Source organism: Oncorhynchus kisutch, linkage group LG5 (assembly GCF_002021735.2).
Source record: "Oncorhynchus kisutch isolate 150728-3 linkage group LG5, Okis_V2, whole genome shotgun sequence".
In the NCBI taxonomy this organism is placed as follows: domain Eukaryota; kingdom Metazoa; phylum Chordata; class Actinopteri; order Salmoniformes; family Salmonidae; genus Oncorhynchus; species Oncorhynchus kisutch.
This window is the reverse complement of record NC_034178.2, coordinates 76,197,067-76,216,287: the sequence shown is the minus strand read 5'-3', so window position 1 is coordinate 76,216,287 and position 19,221 is coordinate 76,197,067. Positions and strand designations below refer to the sequence as shown.

The following is a 19,221-nucleotide window of genomic DNA, read 5'->3' as shown; positions in this document are numbered from 1 at the left end:
ACATTGACTCTGTACCAGTACCCCCTGTATATAGCCTCCACATTGACTCTGTACCGTAACACCCTGTATATAGCCTCCACATTGACTCTGTACTGGTACCCCCTGTTATATAGCCTCCACATTGACTCTGCTACTGGTATCCCCCCTGTATATCGCCTCTCCACATTGACTCTGTACCGGTACCCCCCCCTGTATCTAAGCCCTCCACATTGACCTCTGGTACCGTAACAAACCCCTGTATATAGTCTCCACATTGACTCTGTACCGTAACCCCCCTGTATATAGCCTCCACATTGACTCTGTACCGGTACCCCCCTTGATATAGCCTCCACAATGACTCTGTACCGTACCACCCTGTATATAGTCTCCACACTTGACTCTGTTACCGATATGTCCTACACATTGACTCTGTACCGACCCCCTGTATAGCACTCTCACATGACTCTGTACCGTATAACACCCTGTATATAGCCTCCACATTGACTCTGTACCGTAACACCCTGTATATAGCCTCCACATTGTACTCTGTACCGTAACACCCTGTATATAGCTCCCAACATTGACTCTGTACCGTAACACCCTGATAATAGCCTCCACATTGACCTCTGTTACTGGTACACACCTGATATATAGCCTCCACATTGACTCTGTACCTGGTACCCCCTCTGTATATAGTCCTCCACAGTGACTCTGTACCTGGTAACACCCTGTATATAGCCTCCACATTGACTCTGTACCGTAACACCCTGTATATAGTCTCCACATTGACTCTGTACCGGTACCCCTGTATATAGTCTCCAATTGACTCTGTACCAGTACCCCCCTGTATATAGCCTCACATTGACTCTGTACCGTAACACCCTGTATATAGTCTCCACATTGCACTCTGTACCGTAAACACCCTGTATATAGCCTCCACATTGACTCTGTACCGTAACACCCTGTATATAGTCGTCCCACGATCTGACTCTGTACCGGTACCCCCTGTATATAGTCTCCACATTGACTCTGTACCGTAACACCCTGTATATAGCCTCCACATTGACTCTGTACCGTAACCACCCTGTATATAGTCCCACATTGACTCTGTACCGTAACCCCTGTATATAGTCTCCACATTGACTCTGTACCGTAACACCCTGTATATAGCCTCCACATTGACTCTGTACCGTAACACCCTGTATATAGCCTCCACATTGACTCTGTACCGTAACACCCTGTATATAGCCTCCACATTGACTCTGTACCGTAACACCTGTATATAGCCTCCACATTGACTCTGTACCGTAACACCCTGTATATAGCCTCCACATTGACTCTGTACCGTAACACCCTGTATATAGTCTCCACATTGACTCTGTACCGGTACCCCCTGTATATAGTCTCCACATTGACTCTGTACCGTAACACCCTGTATATAGTCTCCACATTGACTCTGTACCGTAACCCCTGTATATAGCCTCCACATTGACTCTGTACCGTACCCCCTGTATATAGCCTCCACATTGACTCTGTACCGTAACCCCTGTATATAGTCTCCACATTGACTCTGTACCGGTACACCCTGTATATAGCCTCCACATTGACTCTGTACCGTAACACCCTGTATATAGTCTCCACATTGACTCTGTACCGGTACCCCCTGTATATAGTCTCCACATTGACTCTGTACCAGTACCCCTGTATATAGCCTCCACATTGACTCTGTACCGTAACCCCTGTATATAGTCTCCACATTGACTCTGTACCGTAACACCCTGTATATAGCCTTGATCTTGTACCGTACCCTGTTATATAGCCTCCACATTGACTCTGTACCGTACCCCTGTATATAGTCTCCACATTGACTCTGTACCGGTACCCCCTGTATATAGCCTCCACATTGACTCTGTACCGTAACACCCTGTATATAGCCTCCACATTGACTCTGTACCGTAACCCCTGTATATAGTCTCCACATTGACTCTGTACCGTAACACCCTGTATATAGTCTCCACATTGACTCTGTACCGGTAACCCTGTATATAGCCTCCACATTGACTCTGTACCGTAACACCCTGTATATAGCCTCCACATTGACTCTGTACCGTACACCCTGTATATAGCCTCCACATTGACTCTGTACCGTAACCCTGTATATAGCCTCCACATTGACTCTGTACGTAAACCCCTGTATATAGCCTCCACATTGACTCTGTACCGGTACACCCTGTATATAGTCTCCACATTGACTCTGTACCGGTACCCCCTGTATATAGTCTCCACATGACTCTGTACCGTAACACCCTGTATATAGCCTCCACATTGACTCTGTACCGTAACACCCTGTATATAGTCTCCACATTGACTCTGTACCGTAACCCCTGTATATAGCCTCCACATTGACTCTGTACCGTAACACCTGTATATAGCCTCCACATTGACTCTGTACCGTACACCCTGTATATAGCCTCCACATTGACTCTGTACCGTACCCCCTGTATAGCCTCCACATTGACTCTGTACCGTAACCCCTGTATATAGCCTCCACATTGACTCTGTACCGGTACCCGTATATAGCCTCCACATTGACTCTGTACCGTGTACACCCTGTATATAGCCTCCACATTGACTCTGTACCGTAACACCCTGTATATAGCCTCCACATTGACTCTGTACCGTAACCCCTGTATATAGCCTCCACATTGACTCTGTACCGTAACACCCTGTATATAGCCTCCACATTGACTCTGTACCGTACACCCTGTATATAGCCTCCACATTGACTCTGTACCGGTACCCCTGTATATAGCCTCCACATTGACTCTGTACCGTAATACCCTGTATATAGCCTCCACATTGACTCTGTACCGGTACCCCCTGTATATAGCCTCCACATTGACTCTGTACCGTAATACCCTGTATATAGCCTCCACATTGACTCTGTACCGGTACCCCTGTATATAGCCTCCACATTGACTCTGTACCGGTACCCCTGTATATAGCCTCCACATTGACTCTGTACCGGTACCCCCTGTATATAGCCTCCACATTTGACTCTGTACCGGTACCCCCTGTATATAGCCTCCACATTGACTCTGTACCGGTACCCCCTGTATATAGCCTCCACATTGACTCTGTACCGTAACCCCCTGTATATAGCCTCCACATTGACTCTGTACCGGTACACCCTGTATATAGTCCACATTGACTCTGTACCGGTACCCCCTGTATATAGCCTCCACATTGACTCTGTACCGGTACCCCTGTATATAGCCTCCACATTGACTCTGTACCGGTACCCCCTGTATATAGCCTCCACATGACTCTGTACCGGTACCCCCTGTATATAGCCTCCACATTGACTCTGTACGGTACCCTGTATATAGCCTCCACATTGACTCTGTACCGGACCCCCTGTATATAGCCTCCACATTGACTCTGTACCGGTACACCCCTGTATATAGCCTCCACATTGACTCTGTACCGGTACCCTCTGTATAGCCTCCACATTGACTCTGTACGGTACCCCTGTATATAGCCCCACATTGACTCTGTACCGGTACCCCCTGTATATAGCCTCCACATTGACTCTGTACCGGTACCCCTGTATATAGCCTCCACATTGACTCTGTACCGGTACCCCCTGTATATAGCCTCCACATTGACTCTGTACCGGTACCCTGTATATAGCCTCCACATTGACTCTGTACCGGTACCCCTGTATATAGCTCCACATTGACTCTGTACCGGTACCCCCTGTATATAGCCTCCACATTGACTCTGTACCGGTACCCCCTGTATATAGTCCACATTGACTCTGTACCAGTACCCCCTGTATATAGCCTCCACATGACTCTGTACCGGTACCCCTGTATATAGCCTCCACATTGACTCTGTACCGGTACCCCCTGTATATAGCCCCACATTGACTCTGTACCCGTACCCCCTGTATATAGCCTCCACATTGACTCTGTACCGGTACCCCCTGTATATAGTCCACATTGACTCTGTACCAGTAACCCCTGTATATAGCCTCCACATTGACTCTGTACCGGTACCCCCTGTATATAGCCTCCACATTGACTCTGTACCGGTACCCCCTGTATATAGCCTCCACATTGACTCTGTACCGGTACCCCCTGTACTATAGCCTCCACATTGACTCTGTACCGGTACCCCCTGTATATAGCCTCCACATTGACTCTGTACCGGTACCCCCTGTATATAGCCTCCACATTGACTCTGTACGGTACCCCTGTATATAGCCTCCACATTGACTCTGTACGGGTACCCCTGTATATAGCCTCCACATTGACTCTGTACGTACACCCTGTATATAGCCTCCACATGACTCTGTACCGTAACCCCCTGTATATAGCCTCCACATTGACTCTGTACCGGTAACCCTGTGTATAAGCCTCCACATTGACTCTGTACCGGTACCCCTGTATATAGCCTCCACATTGACTCTGTACCGGTACCCCCTGTATAGCCTCCACATTGACTCTGTACCGGTAACCCCCTGTATATAGCCTCCACATTGACTCTGTACCGTACCCCCTGTATATAGCCTCCACATTGACTCTGTACGGTACACCCTGTATATAGCCTCCACATTGACTCTGTACCGTACCCCCTGTATATAGCCTCCACATGACTCTGTAACGGTACCCCTGTATATAGCCTCCACATTGACTCTGTACCGGTACCCCTGAATATAGCTCCACATTGACTCTGTACCGGTACCCCTGTATATAGCCTCCACATTGACTCTTGTACCGGTACCACCTGTATATAGCCTCCACATTGACTCTGTACCGTACCCCCTGTATATAGCCTCCACATTGACTCTGTACCGGTACCCCCTGTATATAGCCTCCACATTGACTCTGTACGGTACCCCCTGTATATAGCTCCACATTGACTCTGTACCGGTACCCCCTGTATATAGCCTCCACATTGACTCTGTACCGGTACCCCCTGTATATAGCCTCCACATTGACTCTGTACCGTAACCCTGTATATAGCCTCCACATTGACTCTGTACCCGTAACACCCTGTATATAGCCTCCACATTGACTCTGTACCGGTACCCCTGTATATAGTCCACATTGACTCTGTACGTAACACCCTGTATAGCCTCCACATTGACTCTGTACGGTACCCCTGTATATAGCCTCCACATTGACTCTGTAACGGTACCCCTGTATATAGCCTCCACATTGACTCTGTACGGTACCCCTGTATATAGCCTCCACATTGACTCTTGTACCGTACCCCCTGCCTGTATATAGCCTCACATTGACTCTGTACCGGTACCCCCTGTATATAGCCTCCACATTGACTCTGTACCGGTACCCCCTGTATATAGCCTCCACATTGACTCTTGTACCGGTACCCCCTGTATATAGCCTCACATTGACTCTGTACCGGTACCCCTGTATATAGCCTCCACATTGACTCTGTACTGGTACCCCTGTATATAGCCTCCACATTGACTCTGTACCGGTACCCCCTGTATATAGCCTCCACATTGACTCTGTACCGGTACCCCGTATATAGCCTCCACATTGACTCTGTACCGGTACCCTGTATATAGCCTCCACATTGACTCTGTACGGTACCACCTGTATATAGCTCCACATTGACTCTGTACCGGTAGCCCCCAATGTATGTAGCCTCCACATTTGACTCTGTGCAGTACCTCCTGTATATAGCCTCCACATTGACTCTGTACCGGTACCCCATGTATATAGCCTCCACATTGACCTCTGTACCGGATACCCCTGTATATAGCCTCCCACATTGACTCTGCACCAGGCTCCCCTGTATATGCCTCACACGACTCTGTACCGTTACCCCCGTGATAGCCTCCACAATTGAACTCTGTACCCGGTGCGCCCCCTGTATATAGCACTCCAATTGACTCCGTACCGGTGCCCCCTGTATTATAGCCTCCACATTGGACTCTGTACCGGTGCCCCCTGTATATAGCTCCACATTGGACTCCGTACCGGTTTGCCCCCTGTATATAGTCCCGGCTATTGTTATTACATGCTGCTCTTAATTATTGTTATTCTTATCTTCTTACTTTAATTTAGGTATTTTCTTAAAACTGCGTGTGATTAAGGGCCTGTAAGTCAGAATTCACTGTGAGGTCTACTATACTATTCAGCATTTCACTGTGAGGTCTACTACACCTGTTGTATTCAGCATTTCACTGTGAGGTCTACTACACCTGTTGTATTCAGCATTTCACTGTGAGGTCTACTACACCTGTTGTATTCAGCATTTCACTGTGAGGTCTACTACACCTGTTGTATTCATCATTTCACTCTAAGGTCTACTACACATGTTGTAATTCAGCATTTCACTCTAAGGTCTACTACACCTGTTGTATTCAGCATTTCACTCTAAGGTCTACTACACCTGTTGTATTCATCATTTCACTGTAAGGTCTACTACACCTGTTGTATTCAGCATTTCACTCTAAGGTCTACTACACCTGTTGTATTCAGCATTTCACTGTAAGGTCTACTACACCTGTTGTATTCAGCATTTCACTGTAAGGTCTACTACACCTGTTGTCTTCAGCATTTCACTGTAAGGTCTACTACACCTGTTGTAGTCAGCATTTCACTGTAAGGTCTACTACACCTGTTGTATTCAGCATTTCACTGTGAGGTCTACTACACCTGTTGTATTCAGCATTTCACTGTGAGGTCTACTACACCTGTTGTATTCAGCATTTCACTGTAAGGTCTACTACACCTGTTGTCTTCAGCATTTCACTGTAAGGTCTACTACACCTGTTGTAGTCAGCATTTCACTGTAAGGTCTACTACACCTGTTGTATTCAGCATTTCACTGTGAGGTCTACTACACCTGTTGTATTCAGCATTTCACTGTGAGGTCTACTACACCTTTTGTATTCGGCGCATGTGAAAAATACAATCTGATTTGATTTGATTTGATGGAATGTTCTCTAACCCACCACTGGTGGGTGACACAGGAAGTCAGCTGTGCTCTCTACTGCTAAGGAGCTGAAACACTGCAGTTATACCATGAGTCAGATATAAACCAGGCACAGGCTGCCTCCCAAAGGGACGGATTACTGAATGAGAACGCAGGGCCCCGACCTCTAGAAATTATAATTGTTATTTCATTTTTTGGTGGGTTGGGGGTCGAGGGCCCCCCAGATAGCATATGATAGCAAAATGTGTAGAATTAGCTTTTAAACTGCTTTTAAACTGCCCCCTAGTCCCTATATGCCCGGCCCTGGTTAAAATTAGTTCACCATATAGGGAATAGGGTGCCCTTTGGGACGCACAGGGACAGAATGGGTTCTGACAGTAACCCAGGTAACCCACAGTAACACACGGTAGCCCAGGTAACCCACAGTAACCCACGGTAACCCACAGTAACCCACAGTAACCCACAGTAACCCAGGTAACACACAGTAACACATAGTAACACAGGTAACCCACAGTAACCCACAGTAACCCACAGTAACCCAGGTAACACACAGTAACACATAGTAACACAGGTAACCCACAGTAACCCACAGTAACCCACAGTAACCCACAGTAACCCAGGTAACCCACAGTAACACATAGTAACACAGGTAACCCACAGTAACCCACAGTAACCCACAGTAACCCAGGTAACCCACAGTAACCCACAGTAACACAGGTAACCTGATCAAACAGGATCAAATAGTTAGACAGAAAACTGTCCTGTCCTGAACTAACTGTGTATTGTGTTTTTGTTGTTGTTGATTTTGTTTGTTTCAGCTGTTGATCTGACAGAAGACACTTTGACAGTGGCGGACCAGAGTGAGGACGGAGGGGAGGAGGACACCTCCCTCTGTGAGCCCTGTGTGGACAGCTTTCTGGTACAGGCTGAGACAGGAGGGGGGCAGGAGACACCTCACCCCATGGACCCCCCATGGGACCTCCCACACCCCAACCTGCCCAAACTACTTACCAGGCTGGGCAGCCTAGAGGGTGAGTCCCAAATCAGCCCCTAGCCCCTGTTTCTGGTCTGTTATCATGTTAGCTAACTATAACCAGCCTCTGTTACTGGCCTGTTTGCATGTTAGCTAACTCAAGCCAGCCTCATACAGCTAGCTAACTCTAACTAGCCTGCTAGCTTACTAACTCTAACCAGGCTCATACAGCTAGCTGTCCAGGCTGGGCAGTTTAAACTTCTTCGGGATCGGTGTCCCTTCCACGGGATGGTTGAGCTAACGTAGGCTAATGCAATTAGCATGAGGTTGTAAGTAACAAAAACATTTCCCAGGACATAGACATATCTGATATTGTCAGAAAGCTTACATTCTTATTAATTTAACTGCACTGTCCAATTAACAGTAGCTATTACAGTAAAATAATACCATGCTATTGTTTGAGGAGAGTTCACAGTTTTGAACATGAAAAGTTATTAATAAACAAATTAGGCACATTTGGGCAATCTTGATATAACATTTTGAACAGAAATGCAATGGTTCATTGGATCAGTCTAACACTTTGCACGTACACTGATGCCATCTAGTGGCCAAAATCCCAAATTAACTTGGGCTGGAATAATACATTATGGCCTTTCTCTTGTATTTCAAAGATGATAGAACAAAAAAATACCATAGAACGGCTGGTTTTACTTTGTATTATCTTTTACCATCTATTGTGTTATATTCTACGACATTCAGCCAGCCTTGAGCAAGCCTTGAACTAGGTTAATATACCACTACTTCTAGGGCTACAATACCTCCTTTGCCACTTGGCCTGGACAATTTATTTTCGACACGGAGCCCCGCCGATTCATCACGACTGGACTGCCGACGTGAACGTCCGATGTGGTCTCAACAGGCTATTCTGTTACGATGTCGCCGAAGAACCATCTACTGGCCCCGGCCCGCTAGCTTTTCTGAACGCTGTGTCCCCTGCTCGCGTAGTGTAGTAGTGACTACCGAACAGCACCCTGACTCACCTATTGCTGCTCTTTTGACCCTATGATCACTCGGCTACACAGATGATGCCCCCTGGACTGTTTCAATAACACTGTACCTAATTTTATTTACCTGTTGGGCCCAGCTTCGAACTCAGGTCCTGTATGTACCTAACTGACCTGCTCTGCCCATTCATCGCCATTTACCCGTTGTTGTCTTAGCTCTCCTGATCAACACCTGTGATTGCTTTATGTCTCTCAATATGTCTAGTGTACTGCTGTCTTGGCTAGTTTTTACTGTTTTATTTCACTGTAGAGCCCTCAGTCCTGCTCAAAATGCCTTAGACAGCTCTTTCATCCCACCCCACACACATGCAGAGACCTCACCTGGCTTAACTTGTCCCTCCAGAGACGAAACCTCTCTCATCGTCTCGCAACGCCAAGGTTTACCTCCACTGTACTCTCATCCTACCATATCCCTGTCTGTACATTATGCCTTGAATCTATTCTACCATGCCCAGAAATCTGCTCCTTTTATTATCTGTCCCCAACGCACTAGACGACCAGTTCTTATAGCCTTTAGCCGTACCCTCATTCAACTCCTCCTCTGGTGATGTAGTGGTTAACCCAGGCCCTGTAGCCCCCAGTTCCACTCCTATTCCCCAGGCGCTATCATTTGTTGACTTCTGTAACCGTAAAAGCCTTTGTTTCATGCATGTTAACATCAGAAGCATCCTCCCTGAGTTTGTTTTATTCATTGCTTTAGCACACTCTGCCAACCCTGATGTCCTAGCTGTGTCTGAATCCTGGCTTAGGAAGGCCACCAAATATTCTGAAATTTCCATCCCCAACTACATTTTCCGACAAGATAGAACTGCCGAAGGGGGTGGAGTTGCAATCTACTGCAAAGACAGCCTGCAGAGTTCTGTCATGCTATCCAGGTCTGTGCCAAAAAGTTTGAGCTTCTACTTTTAAAAATCCACCTTTCCAGAAATAAGTCTCTCACTGTTGCCGCTTGTTATAGACCCCCCTCAGCCCCCAGCTGTGCCCTGGACACCATATGTGAATTAAGTGCCCCCCATTTATCTTCAGAGTTTGAACTGTTAGGTGGCCTAAACTGGGATATGCTTAACACTGCGACTGTCCTACAATCTAAGCTGGATGCCCTCAATCTCACACAAATTATCATGGAACCTACCACGGTACAACCCAAAATCTGTAAACACGGGCATCCTCATAGATACAGTATCATCCTGACCAAAATACACCAAAATACACCTCTGCTGTCTTCAACCAGGATCTCAGCAATCACTGCCTCATTGCCTGTGTCCATAATGGTCCGCGGTCAAACGACCACCCCTCATCACTGTCAAACGCTCCCTAAAACATTTCAGCGAGCAGTCCTTTTTAATTGACCTTGCCGGGGCATCCAGGAAAGACATTTACCTCATTCCGAGGATGCCTGGTTATTCTTTAAAAGTGCTTTCCTCACCATCTTAAATAAGCATGCCCCATTCAAAAAAGTTAGAACCAGGAATAGATATAGCCCTTGGTTCTCTCCAGACCTGACTGCCCTTGACCAGCACAAAAACATCCTGTGGTGTTCTGCATTAGCATCGAATACACAGGCAGTTAGGAAAGCAAAGTCTAGCTTTTTCATAAAGCAAAGGCTAGGCTTCATAAAGACATTTGCATCCTGTAGCACAAACTCCAAAAGTTCTGGGACACTGTGAAGTCCATGGAGAATAAGAGCACCTCCTCCCAGCTGCCCACTGCACTGAGGCTAGGTAACACTGTCACCATCGATAAATCTACGATAATCGAGAATTTCAATAAGCATTTTTCTACGCCTGGCCATGCTTTCCACCTGGCTACCCCTACCCAAACAGCTCTGCACCACCCACAGCAACTTGCCCAAGCCTCTCCATTTCTCCTTCACCCAAATCCAGATAGCTGATGTTCTGAAAGAGCGGCAAAATCTGGACCCCTACAAATCAGCTGGGCAAGACAATCTGGACCCTCTCTTTCTAAAATTATCCGATGCAATTGTTGCAGCCCCGATTACTAGCCTATTCATCCTCTCTTTCGTATTGTCTGAGATCCCTAAAGATTGGAAAGCTGCCGCGGTCTTCCCCTTCTTCGTACGGGGTGACACTCTAGACCCAAACTGAGACAGACCTATATCTATCTACCCTGCCTTTCTAAAGTCTTCGAAAGCCAAGTTAACAAACAGATCACTGACCATTTCGAAACCCACCATACCTTCTCCGCTATGCAATCTGGTTTCCGAGCTGGTCATGGGTGCACCTCAGCCACTCTCACGGTCCTAAACGATATCATAACCGCCATCGATAAAAGACAATACTGTGCAGCCGTATTCATCAACCTGGCCAAGGCTTTCGACTCTGTCAATCACCGCATTTTTATTGGCAGACTCAACAGCCTTGGTTTCTCAAATGACTGGTTCACCTGGTTCACCAGCTACTTCTCAGATAGAGTTCAGTGTGTCCAATCGGAGGGCCTGTTGTCCGGACCTCTGGCAGTGTCTATGGGGGTGCCACAGGGTTCAATTCTCGGGCCGACTCTTTTCTCTGTATATATAAATGATGTCGCTCTTGCTGCTGGTGATTCTCTGATCCACCTCTACGCAGACGACACAATTCTGTATACTTCTGGCCCTTCTTTGGACACTGTGTTAACTAACCTCCAGACAAGCTTCAATGCCATTACAACTCTCCTTCCGTGGCCTCCAACTGTTCTAGAAAAAGTGCTAGAAAAACAAAATGCTTGCTCTTCAACCGATCGCTGCCCGTACCTCCCCGCCCGACCAGCATCACTACTCTGGACGGTTCTGACTTAGAATATGTGGACAACTACATATACTTAGGTGTCTGGTTAGACTGTTATTAACTCTCCTTCCAGACTCACATTAAGCATCTCCAATACAAAATTAAATCTAGAATCGGCTTCCTATTTCGCAAACAAAGCATCCTTCACTCATGCTGCCAAACATACCTTCGTAAAACTGACTATCCTATCGATCCTTGACTTCGGCGATGTCATTTACAAAATATCCTCCAACACTCTACTCAGCAAATTGGATGTAGTCTATCACAGTCCCATCCGTTTTGTCATCAAAGCCACATATAGTACCCACCACTGCGACCTGTATGCTGTCTTTGGCAAGCCCTCACTTCATATTCGTCGCCAAACCCACTGGCTCCAGGTCATCTATTACTCTTTGCTAGGTAAAGCAGCTCACTGGTCACCATAGCAGCACCCGGTAGCACACACTCCAGCACGTATATTTCACTGGTTACCCTCAAACCAACTTCTCCTTTGGCTGCCTTTCCAATATTGGCTCTGCTGCCAATGACTGGAACGAATTGCAAAAATCACTGAAGCTGGAGTCTCATATCTCCCTCTCTAACTTTAAGCATCAGCTGTCAGAGCAGCTTACCGATCGTTGCATCTGTAAATAGCCCACCCAACTACCTCATCCCCATATATATTTTTTCTCCTTTGCACCCTAGTATCTCTACTTGCACATTCATCTTCTGCACATCTATCACTCCAGTGTTTAATTGTTAAATTGTAATTATTTCGCCACTATGGCCTATTTATTGCCTTACCTCCCTAATCTTACTACATTTGCACACACTGTATATAGACTTTCTATTGTCTTATATATTTGTTTATCCATGTGTAACTCTGTGTTGCTTGTGTTGCACTGCTTTGTTCTATTTTGACCAGGTCGCAGAACTTGTTCTCAACTGGCCTACCTGGTTGAAAAAAGGTGAAATAAAAATAAATAAAAAGCCCTTTCACATTTCCATAAACTTGAAAGTGTTTCCTTTTCAATGGTACCATGAATATGCATATCCTTGCTTCAGGAGCTACAGCCTCAGGAATAAAAAAAAAGGTTCCGATACTTAAGATGGTCAGTGAACTAGACGTCACACTTGGGCTAACAGGGGGCCATCATAGTTTCAAAGACAGTACCATATGAAGACAGGCAGAAACTGTCACAGATCATCATAGTTTCAAAGACAGTACCATATGAAGACAGGCAGAAACTGTCACGGACCATCATAGTATCAAAGACAGTACAGTATGAGGATAGGCAGAAACTGACCATCATAGTATCAAAGACAGTACAGTATGAGGATAGGCAGAAACTGACCATCATAGTATCAAAGACAGTACAGTATGAGGATAGGCAGAAACTGACCATCATAGTTTCAAAGACAGTACCATATGAAGACAGGCAGAAACTGTCACAGATCATCATAGTTTCAAAGACAGTACAGTATGAAGACAGGCAGAAACTGTCACAGACCATCATAGTATCAAAGACAGTACAGTATGAGGATAGGCAGAAACTGACCATCATAGTATCAAAGACAGTACAGTATGAGGATAGGCAGAAACTGTCACGGACCATCATAGTATCAAAGACAGTACCGTACAAAGACAGGCAGAAACTGTCACAGACCATCATAGTATCAAAGACAGTACCATACAAAGACAGGCAGAAACGGTCACAGACCATCATAGTATCAAAGACAGTACAGCATGAAGACAGGCAGAAACTGTCACAGACCATCATAGTATCAAAGACAGTACCGTACAGCGACAGGCAAAAACTGTCACAGACCATCATAGTATCAAAGACAGTATCGTACAAAGACAGGCAGAAACTGTCACGGACCATCACAGTATCAAAGACAGTACAGTATGAAGACAGGCAGAAACTGTCACGGACCATCATAGTATCAAAGACAGTACAGTATGAAGACAGGCAGAAACTGTCACAGACCATCATAGTATCAAAGACAGTACCATACAAAGACAGGCAGAAACTGTCACGGACCATCATAGTATCAAAGACAGTACAGTATGAAGACAGGCAGAAACTGTCACGGACCATCATAGTATCAAAGACAGTACAGTATGAAGACAGGCAGAAACTGTCACAGACCATCATAGTATCAAAGACAGTACCATACAAAGACAGGCAGAAACTGTCACGGACCATCATAGTATCAAAGACAGTACAGCATGAAGACAGGCAGAAACTGTCACAGACCATCATAGTATCAAAGACAGTACAGCATGAAGACAGGCAGAAACTGTCACGGACCATCATAGTATCAAAGACAGTACCATACAAAGACAGGCAGAAACTGTCACAGACCATCATAGTATCAAAGAGAGTACAGCATGGAGACAGGCAGAAACTGCATCTCCAAAACAAATTCTGACCACCCTTTGTCCTTTCCTCGGGTCTAAGGGTCGTCTTGCGTCGAACTGCGCACGTGCCGTCAAATCAAAGGCACCCCTTCGATATAAAGTTGTTTTTGAGGAACATGAAAACATGTCAGTTCCACGAGGTTGGAGTAATACCATGTTCAACTACTTCAGACATTGGCTGGAATTTAGGTTGTGCCTTTAGGTTTCGAGAAAATTAACTTAGGAATAATTTTTCACTTCTCTTAACCCGGGCCTGGTCTGTTTGATGTTTTTCGCAAGTCTTCCCGGAAGTTTTGCGATGTTGCGCCTCTGGGTTTAGAAACTCTCTGACCTTATATCTTCTAAGTAACACTACGTCTGATAATACATCCTCACCGTATCCTGTGAAGAAGTTCACCCAGGAACATCACCATTGCGGGTATATTAACATTAACATTATATTATTGTCCTAACCTAGAGAGGGAGAGATCTCCAGCCACTCTACCCAGAACGTTCACCATTACATTAACTAATATTACCATTATATTATTCTTCCCCTCACTACAGGTCCTCACCCCTTCCCTAAGTCGGATCCCAACCTAGAGAGGAAGAAGTCTCCAGCCACTCTACCCAGGAACTTCACTTTGCCCAGGACTACCCAGGGTTCCTTGCTGCGAGGACGGATCTCCACCCCTACCGGTTCCCCTCACCTGGGGGCACTGCGACCCCCACCGCCCCCCAGCTGTATTATAGAGGAGCTACATCGGGCCCTGGCCACCAAACACAGACAGCACAGGTAGGACACCAATCAATCAATCAATTACCAAACACAGACAGCACAGGTAGGACACAAATCCATCAATCAATTACCAAACACAGACAGCACAGGTAGGACACAAATCAATAAATCAATTACCAAACACAGACAGCACAGCTAGGACACCAATCCATCAATCAATTACCAAACACAGACAGCACAGCTAGGACACCAATCAATAAATCAATTACCAAACACAGACAGCACAGGTAGGACACAAATCAATAAATCAATTACCAAACACAGACAGCACAGGTAGGACACAAATCAATAAATCAATTACCAAACACAGACAGCACAGCTAGGACACCAATCCATCAATCAATTACCAAACACAGACAGCACAGGTAGGACACAAATCCATCAATCAATTACCAAACACAGACAGCACAGGTAGGACACAAATCAATCAATCAATTACCAAACACAGACAGGACAGGTAGGACACAAATCAATCAATCAATTACCAAACACAGACAGCACAGGTAGGACACAAATCAATCAATCAATTACCAAACACAGACAGCACAGCTAGGACACCAATCCATCAATCAATTACCAAACACAGACAGCACAGGTAGGACACAAATCCATCAATCAATTACCAAACACAGACAGCACAGGTAGGACACAAATCAATCAATCAATTACCAAACACAGACAGGACAGGTAGGACACAAATCCATCAATCAATTACCAAACACAGACAGCACAGGTAGGACACAAATCAATAAATCAATTACCAAACACAGACAGCACAGCTAGGACACCAATCCATCAATCAATTACCAAACACAGACAGCACAGGTAGGACACAAATCAATCAATCAATTACCAAACACAGACAGCACAGGTAGGCCACAAATCAATCAATCAATTACCAAACACAGACAGCACAGGTAGGACACAAATCAATAAATCAATTACCAAACACAGACAGCACAGCTAGGACACCAATCCATCAATCAATTACCAAACACAGACAGCACAGGTAGGACACAAATCCATCAATCAATTACCAAACACAGACAGCACAGGTAGGACACAAATCAATCAATCAATTACCAAACACAGACAGGACAGGTAGGACACAAATCCATCAATCAATTACCAAACACAGACAGCACAGGTAGGACACAAATCAATAAATCAATTACCAAACACAGACAGCACAGCTAGGACACCAATCCATCAATCAATTACCAAACACAGACAGCACAGGTAGGACACAAATCAATCAATCAATTACCAAACACAGACAGCACAGGTAGGACACAAATCAATCAATCAATTACCAAACACAGACAGCACAGCTAGGACACCAATCCATCAATCAATTACCAAACACAGACAGCACAGGTAGGACACAAATCCATCAATCAATTACCAAACACAGACAGCACAGGTAGGACACAAATCAATCAATCAATTACCAAACACAGACAGGACAGGTAGAGGAATGTGAGTTAAGTGCCTTGAAGGGCACAACGGTCGGGGATTGTTGCTAGCACCCCAGTTATCAGATAAATTCCCTCTTTTATTTGAACTCAGCAAAAAAAGAAACATCCCTTTTTCAGGACCCTGTCTTTCAAAGATCATTTGTAAAAATCCAAATAACTTCACAGATCTTCATTGTAAAGGGTTTAAACACTGTTTCCCATGCTTGTTCCATGAACCATAAACAATTAATGAACATGCACCTGTGGAAAGGTCGTTAAGACACTAACAGCTTACAGACGGGAGGCAATTAAGTTCATAATTATGAAAACTTAGAGGAGTCCTAAAGTCCTTTCTACTGACTCTGAAAAACACCAAAAGAAAGATGCCCAGGGTCCCTGCTCATCTGGGTGAACGTGCCTTAGGCATGCTGCAAGGAGGCATGAGGACTGCAGATTTGGCCAGGGAAATAAATTGCAATGTCCGTACTGTGAGACGCCTAAGACAGTGCTACAGGGAAACAGGATGGACAGCTGATCGTCCTCGTGGTGGCAAACCACGTGTAACACCTGCACAGGATCGGTACATCCGAACATCACACCTGCAGGACAGGTACAGGATGGCAACAACAATTGCATGAGTTACACCAGGAACGCACAATCCCCCCATCAGTGCTCAGCTCAGACTGTCTGCAATAGGCTGAGAGAGGGTGGACTGAGGGCTTGTAGGCTTGTTGTAAGGCAGGTCCTCACCAGACATCACCGGTAACAATGTCGCCTATGGTTACAAACCCACCGTCGATGGACCAGACAGGACTGGCAAAAAGTGCTTTTCACTGACAAGTTGCGGTTTTGTCTCACCAGGAGTGGTGGTCGGATTCGCGTTTATCGTCAAAGGAATGAGTGTTAAACCGAGGCCTGTACTCTGGAGTGGGACCGATTTGGAGGTGGAGGGTCCATCATGGTCTGGGGCGGTGTGTCACAGCCTCATCGGACTGAGCTTGTTGTCATTGCAGGCAATCTCAATGCTGTGCGTTACAGGGAAGGCATCCTCCTAACTGATGTGGTACCCTTCCTGCAGGCTCATCCTAACATGACCCTCCAGCATGACAATGCCACCAGCCATACTGCTCATTCTGTGCGCGATTTCCTGCAAGACGGGAATGTCAGTGTTCTGCCATGGTCAACGAAGAGCCCGGATCTCAACCCCATTGAGCACGTCTGGGACCTGTTGGATCGGAGGGTGAGGGCTAGGGCCATTCCCCCCAGAAATGTCTGGGACCTGTTGGATCAGAGGGCTAGGGCCATTCCCCCCCCCAGAAATGTCTGGGACCTGTTGGATCGGAGGGTGAGGGCTAGGGCCATTCCCCCCAGAAGTGTCCAGTAACTTGCAGGTGCCTGGTGGAAGAGTGGGGTAACATCTCACAGCAAGAACTGGCAAATCTGGTGCAGTCCATGAGGAGGAGATGCACTGCAGTACTTAATGCAGTTGGTGGTCACACCAGATACTGACTGTTACTTTTGATTTTGAACCCCCCTTTGTTTAGGGACATATTATTCAATTTCTGTTAGTCACATCTGTGGAACTTGTTCAGTTTATGTTTCAGTTGTTGAATCTTGTTATGTTCATACAAATATTTACACATGTTAAGTATGCTGAAAATTAACGCAATTGACAGTGAGAGGACGTTTCTTTTTTTTGCTGAGTTTATCTGCTCTGTCATCCTCAAGTTTCCAACCGAAGGAAATGAGCTCTTCTCCGAAGCTTCGGTACGACAGTCGTCTGTTGCGTACAGCCAGCGTGGAGAAAGTCCCAACCGGAGGGATGGAGAGAGAGAAGGAGAGAGAGAAGGAATCAGACGAGAACAAGGAGAACAGACGTCTAGATGAATTCTACAACGACCCTGACCGCTGGAATGACTCTGTCATCTCCGGTAGGTGTCACACGCACGCACGCACACGCACACGCACACACACACACACACACACACACACACACACACACACACACACACACGCACGCACGCACGCACAAAATAAGAACAAAAAGCACCTTCTCTTCCACACAGCTAGACTGACCAGCTAGACTGACCAGCTAGACCGACCAGCTAGACTGACCAGCTGGACTGACCAGCTAGACTGACCAGCTGGACTGACCAGCTGGACTGACCAGCTAGACTGACCAAAATATAAGACAGAGCAGGTCCTTCTCCATACAGCTAGACTGACCAGCTAGACTGACCAGCTAGACTGACCAAAATTTTTTTTTTTTTTATTTCACCTTTATTTAACCAGGTAGGCTAGTTGAGAACAAGTTCTCATTTGCAACTGCGACCTGGCCAAGATAAAGCATAGCAGTGTGAGCATACAACAAAGAGTTACACATGGAGTAAACAATTAACAAGTCAATAACACAGTAGAAAACGAAGGGGGGGTCTATATACAATGTGTGCAAAAGGCATGAGGAGGTAGGCAAATAATTACAATTTTGCAGATTAACACTGGAGTGATAAAAGATCAGATGGTCATGTACAGGTAGAGATATTGGTGTGCAGAAGAGCAGAAAAGTAAATAAATAAAAACAGTACGGGGATGAGGTAGGTGAAAAGGGTGGGCTATTTACCAATAGACTATGTACAGCTGCAGCGATCGGTTAGCTGCTCAGATAGCTGATGTTTGAAGTTGGTGAGGGAGATGAAAGTCTCCAACTTCAGCGATTTTTGCAATTCGTTCCAGTCACAGGCAGCAGAGTACTGGAACGAAAGGCGGCCAAATGAGGTGTTGGCTTTAGGGATGATCAGTGAGATA

General features: G+C 45.9%; 1 protein-coding gene across 2 annotated transcripts in view; it reads left to right on the top strand.

Moving 5' to 3' along the window:
• The window catches only part of LOC109885637 (phosphatase and actin regulator 3), a 99,960-nt gene that overhangs the window by 11,324 nt on the left and 69,415 nt on the right, over positions 1-19,221 (top strand). For both annotated transcript variants that reach the window (XM_031825864.1, XM_031825863.1), the window contains exons 5-7: positions 7,776-7,988; positions 14,728-14,956; positions 18,145-18,347. In XM_031825864.1, coding sequence (XP_031681724.1) covers positions 7,776-7,988; positions 14,728-14,956; positions 18,145-18,347 — 645 coding nt within the window. The remainder of the gene's footprint in view (positions 1-7,775; positions 7,989-14,727; positions 14,957-18,144; positions 18,348-19,221) is intronic.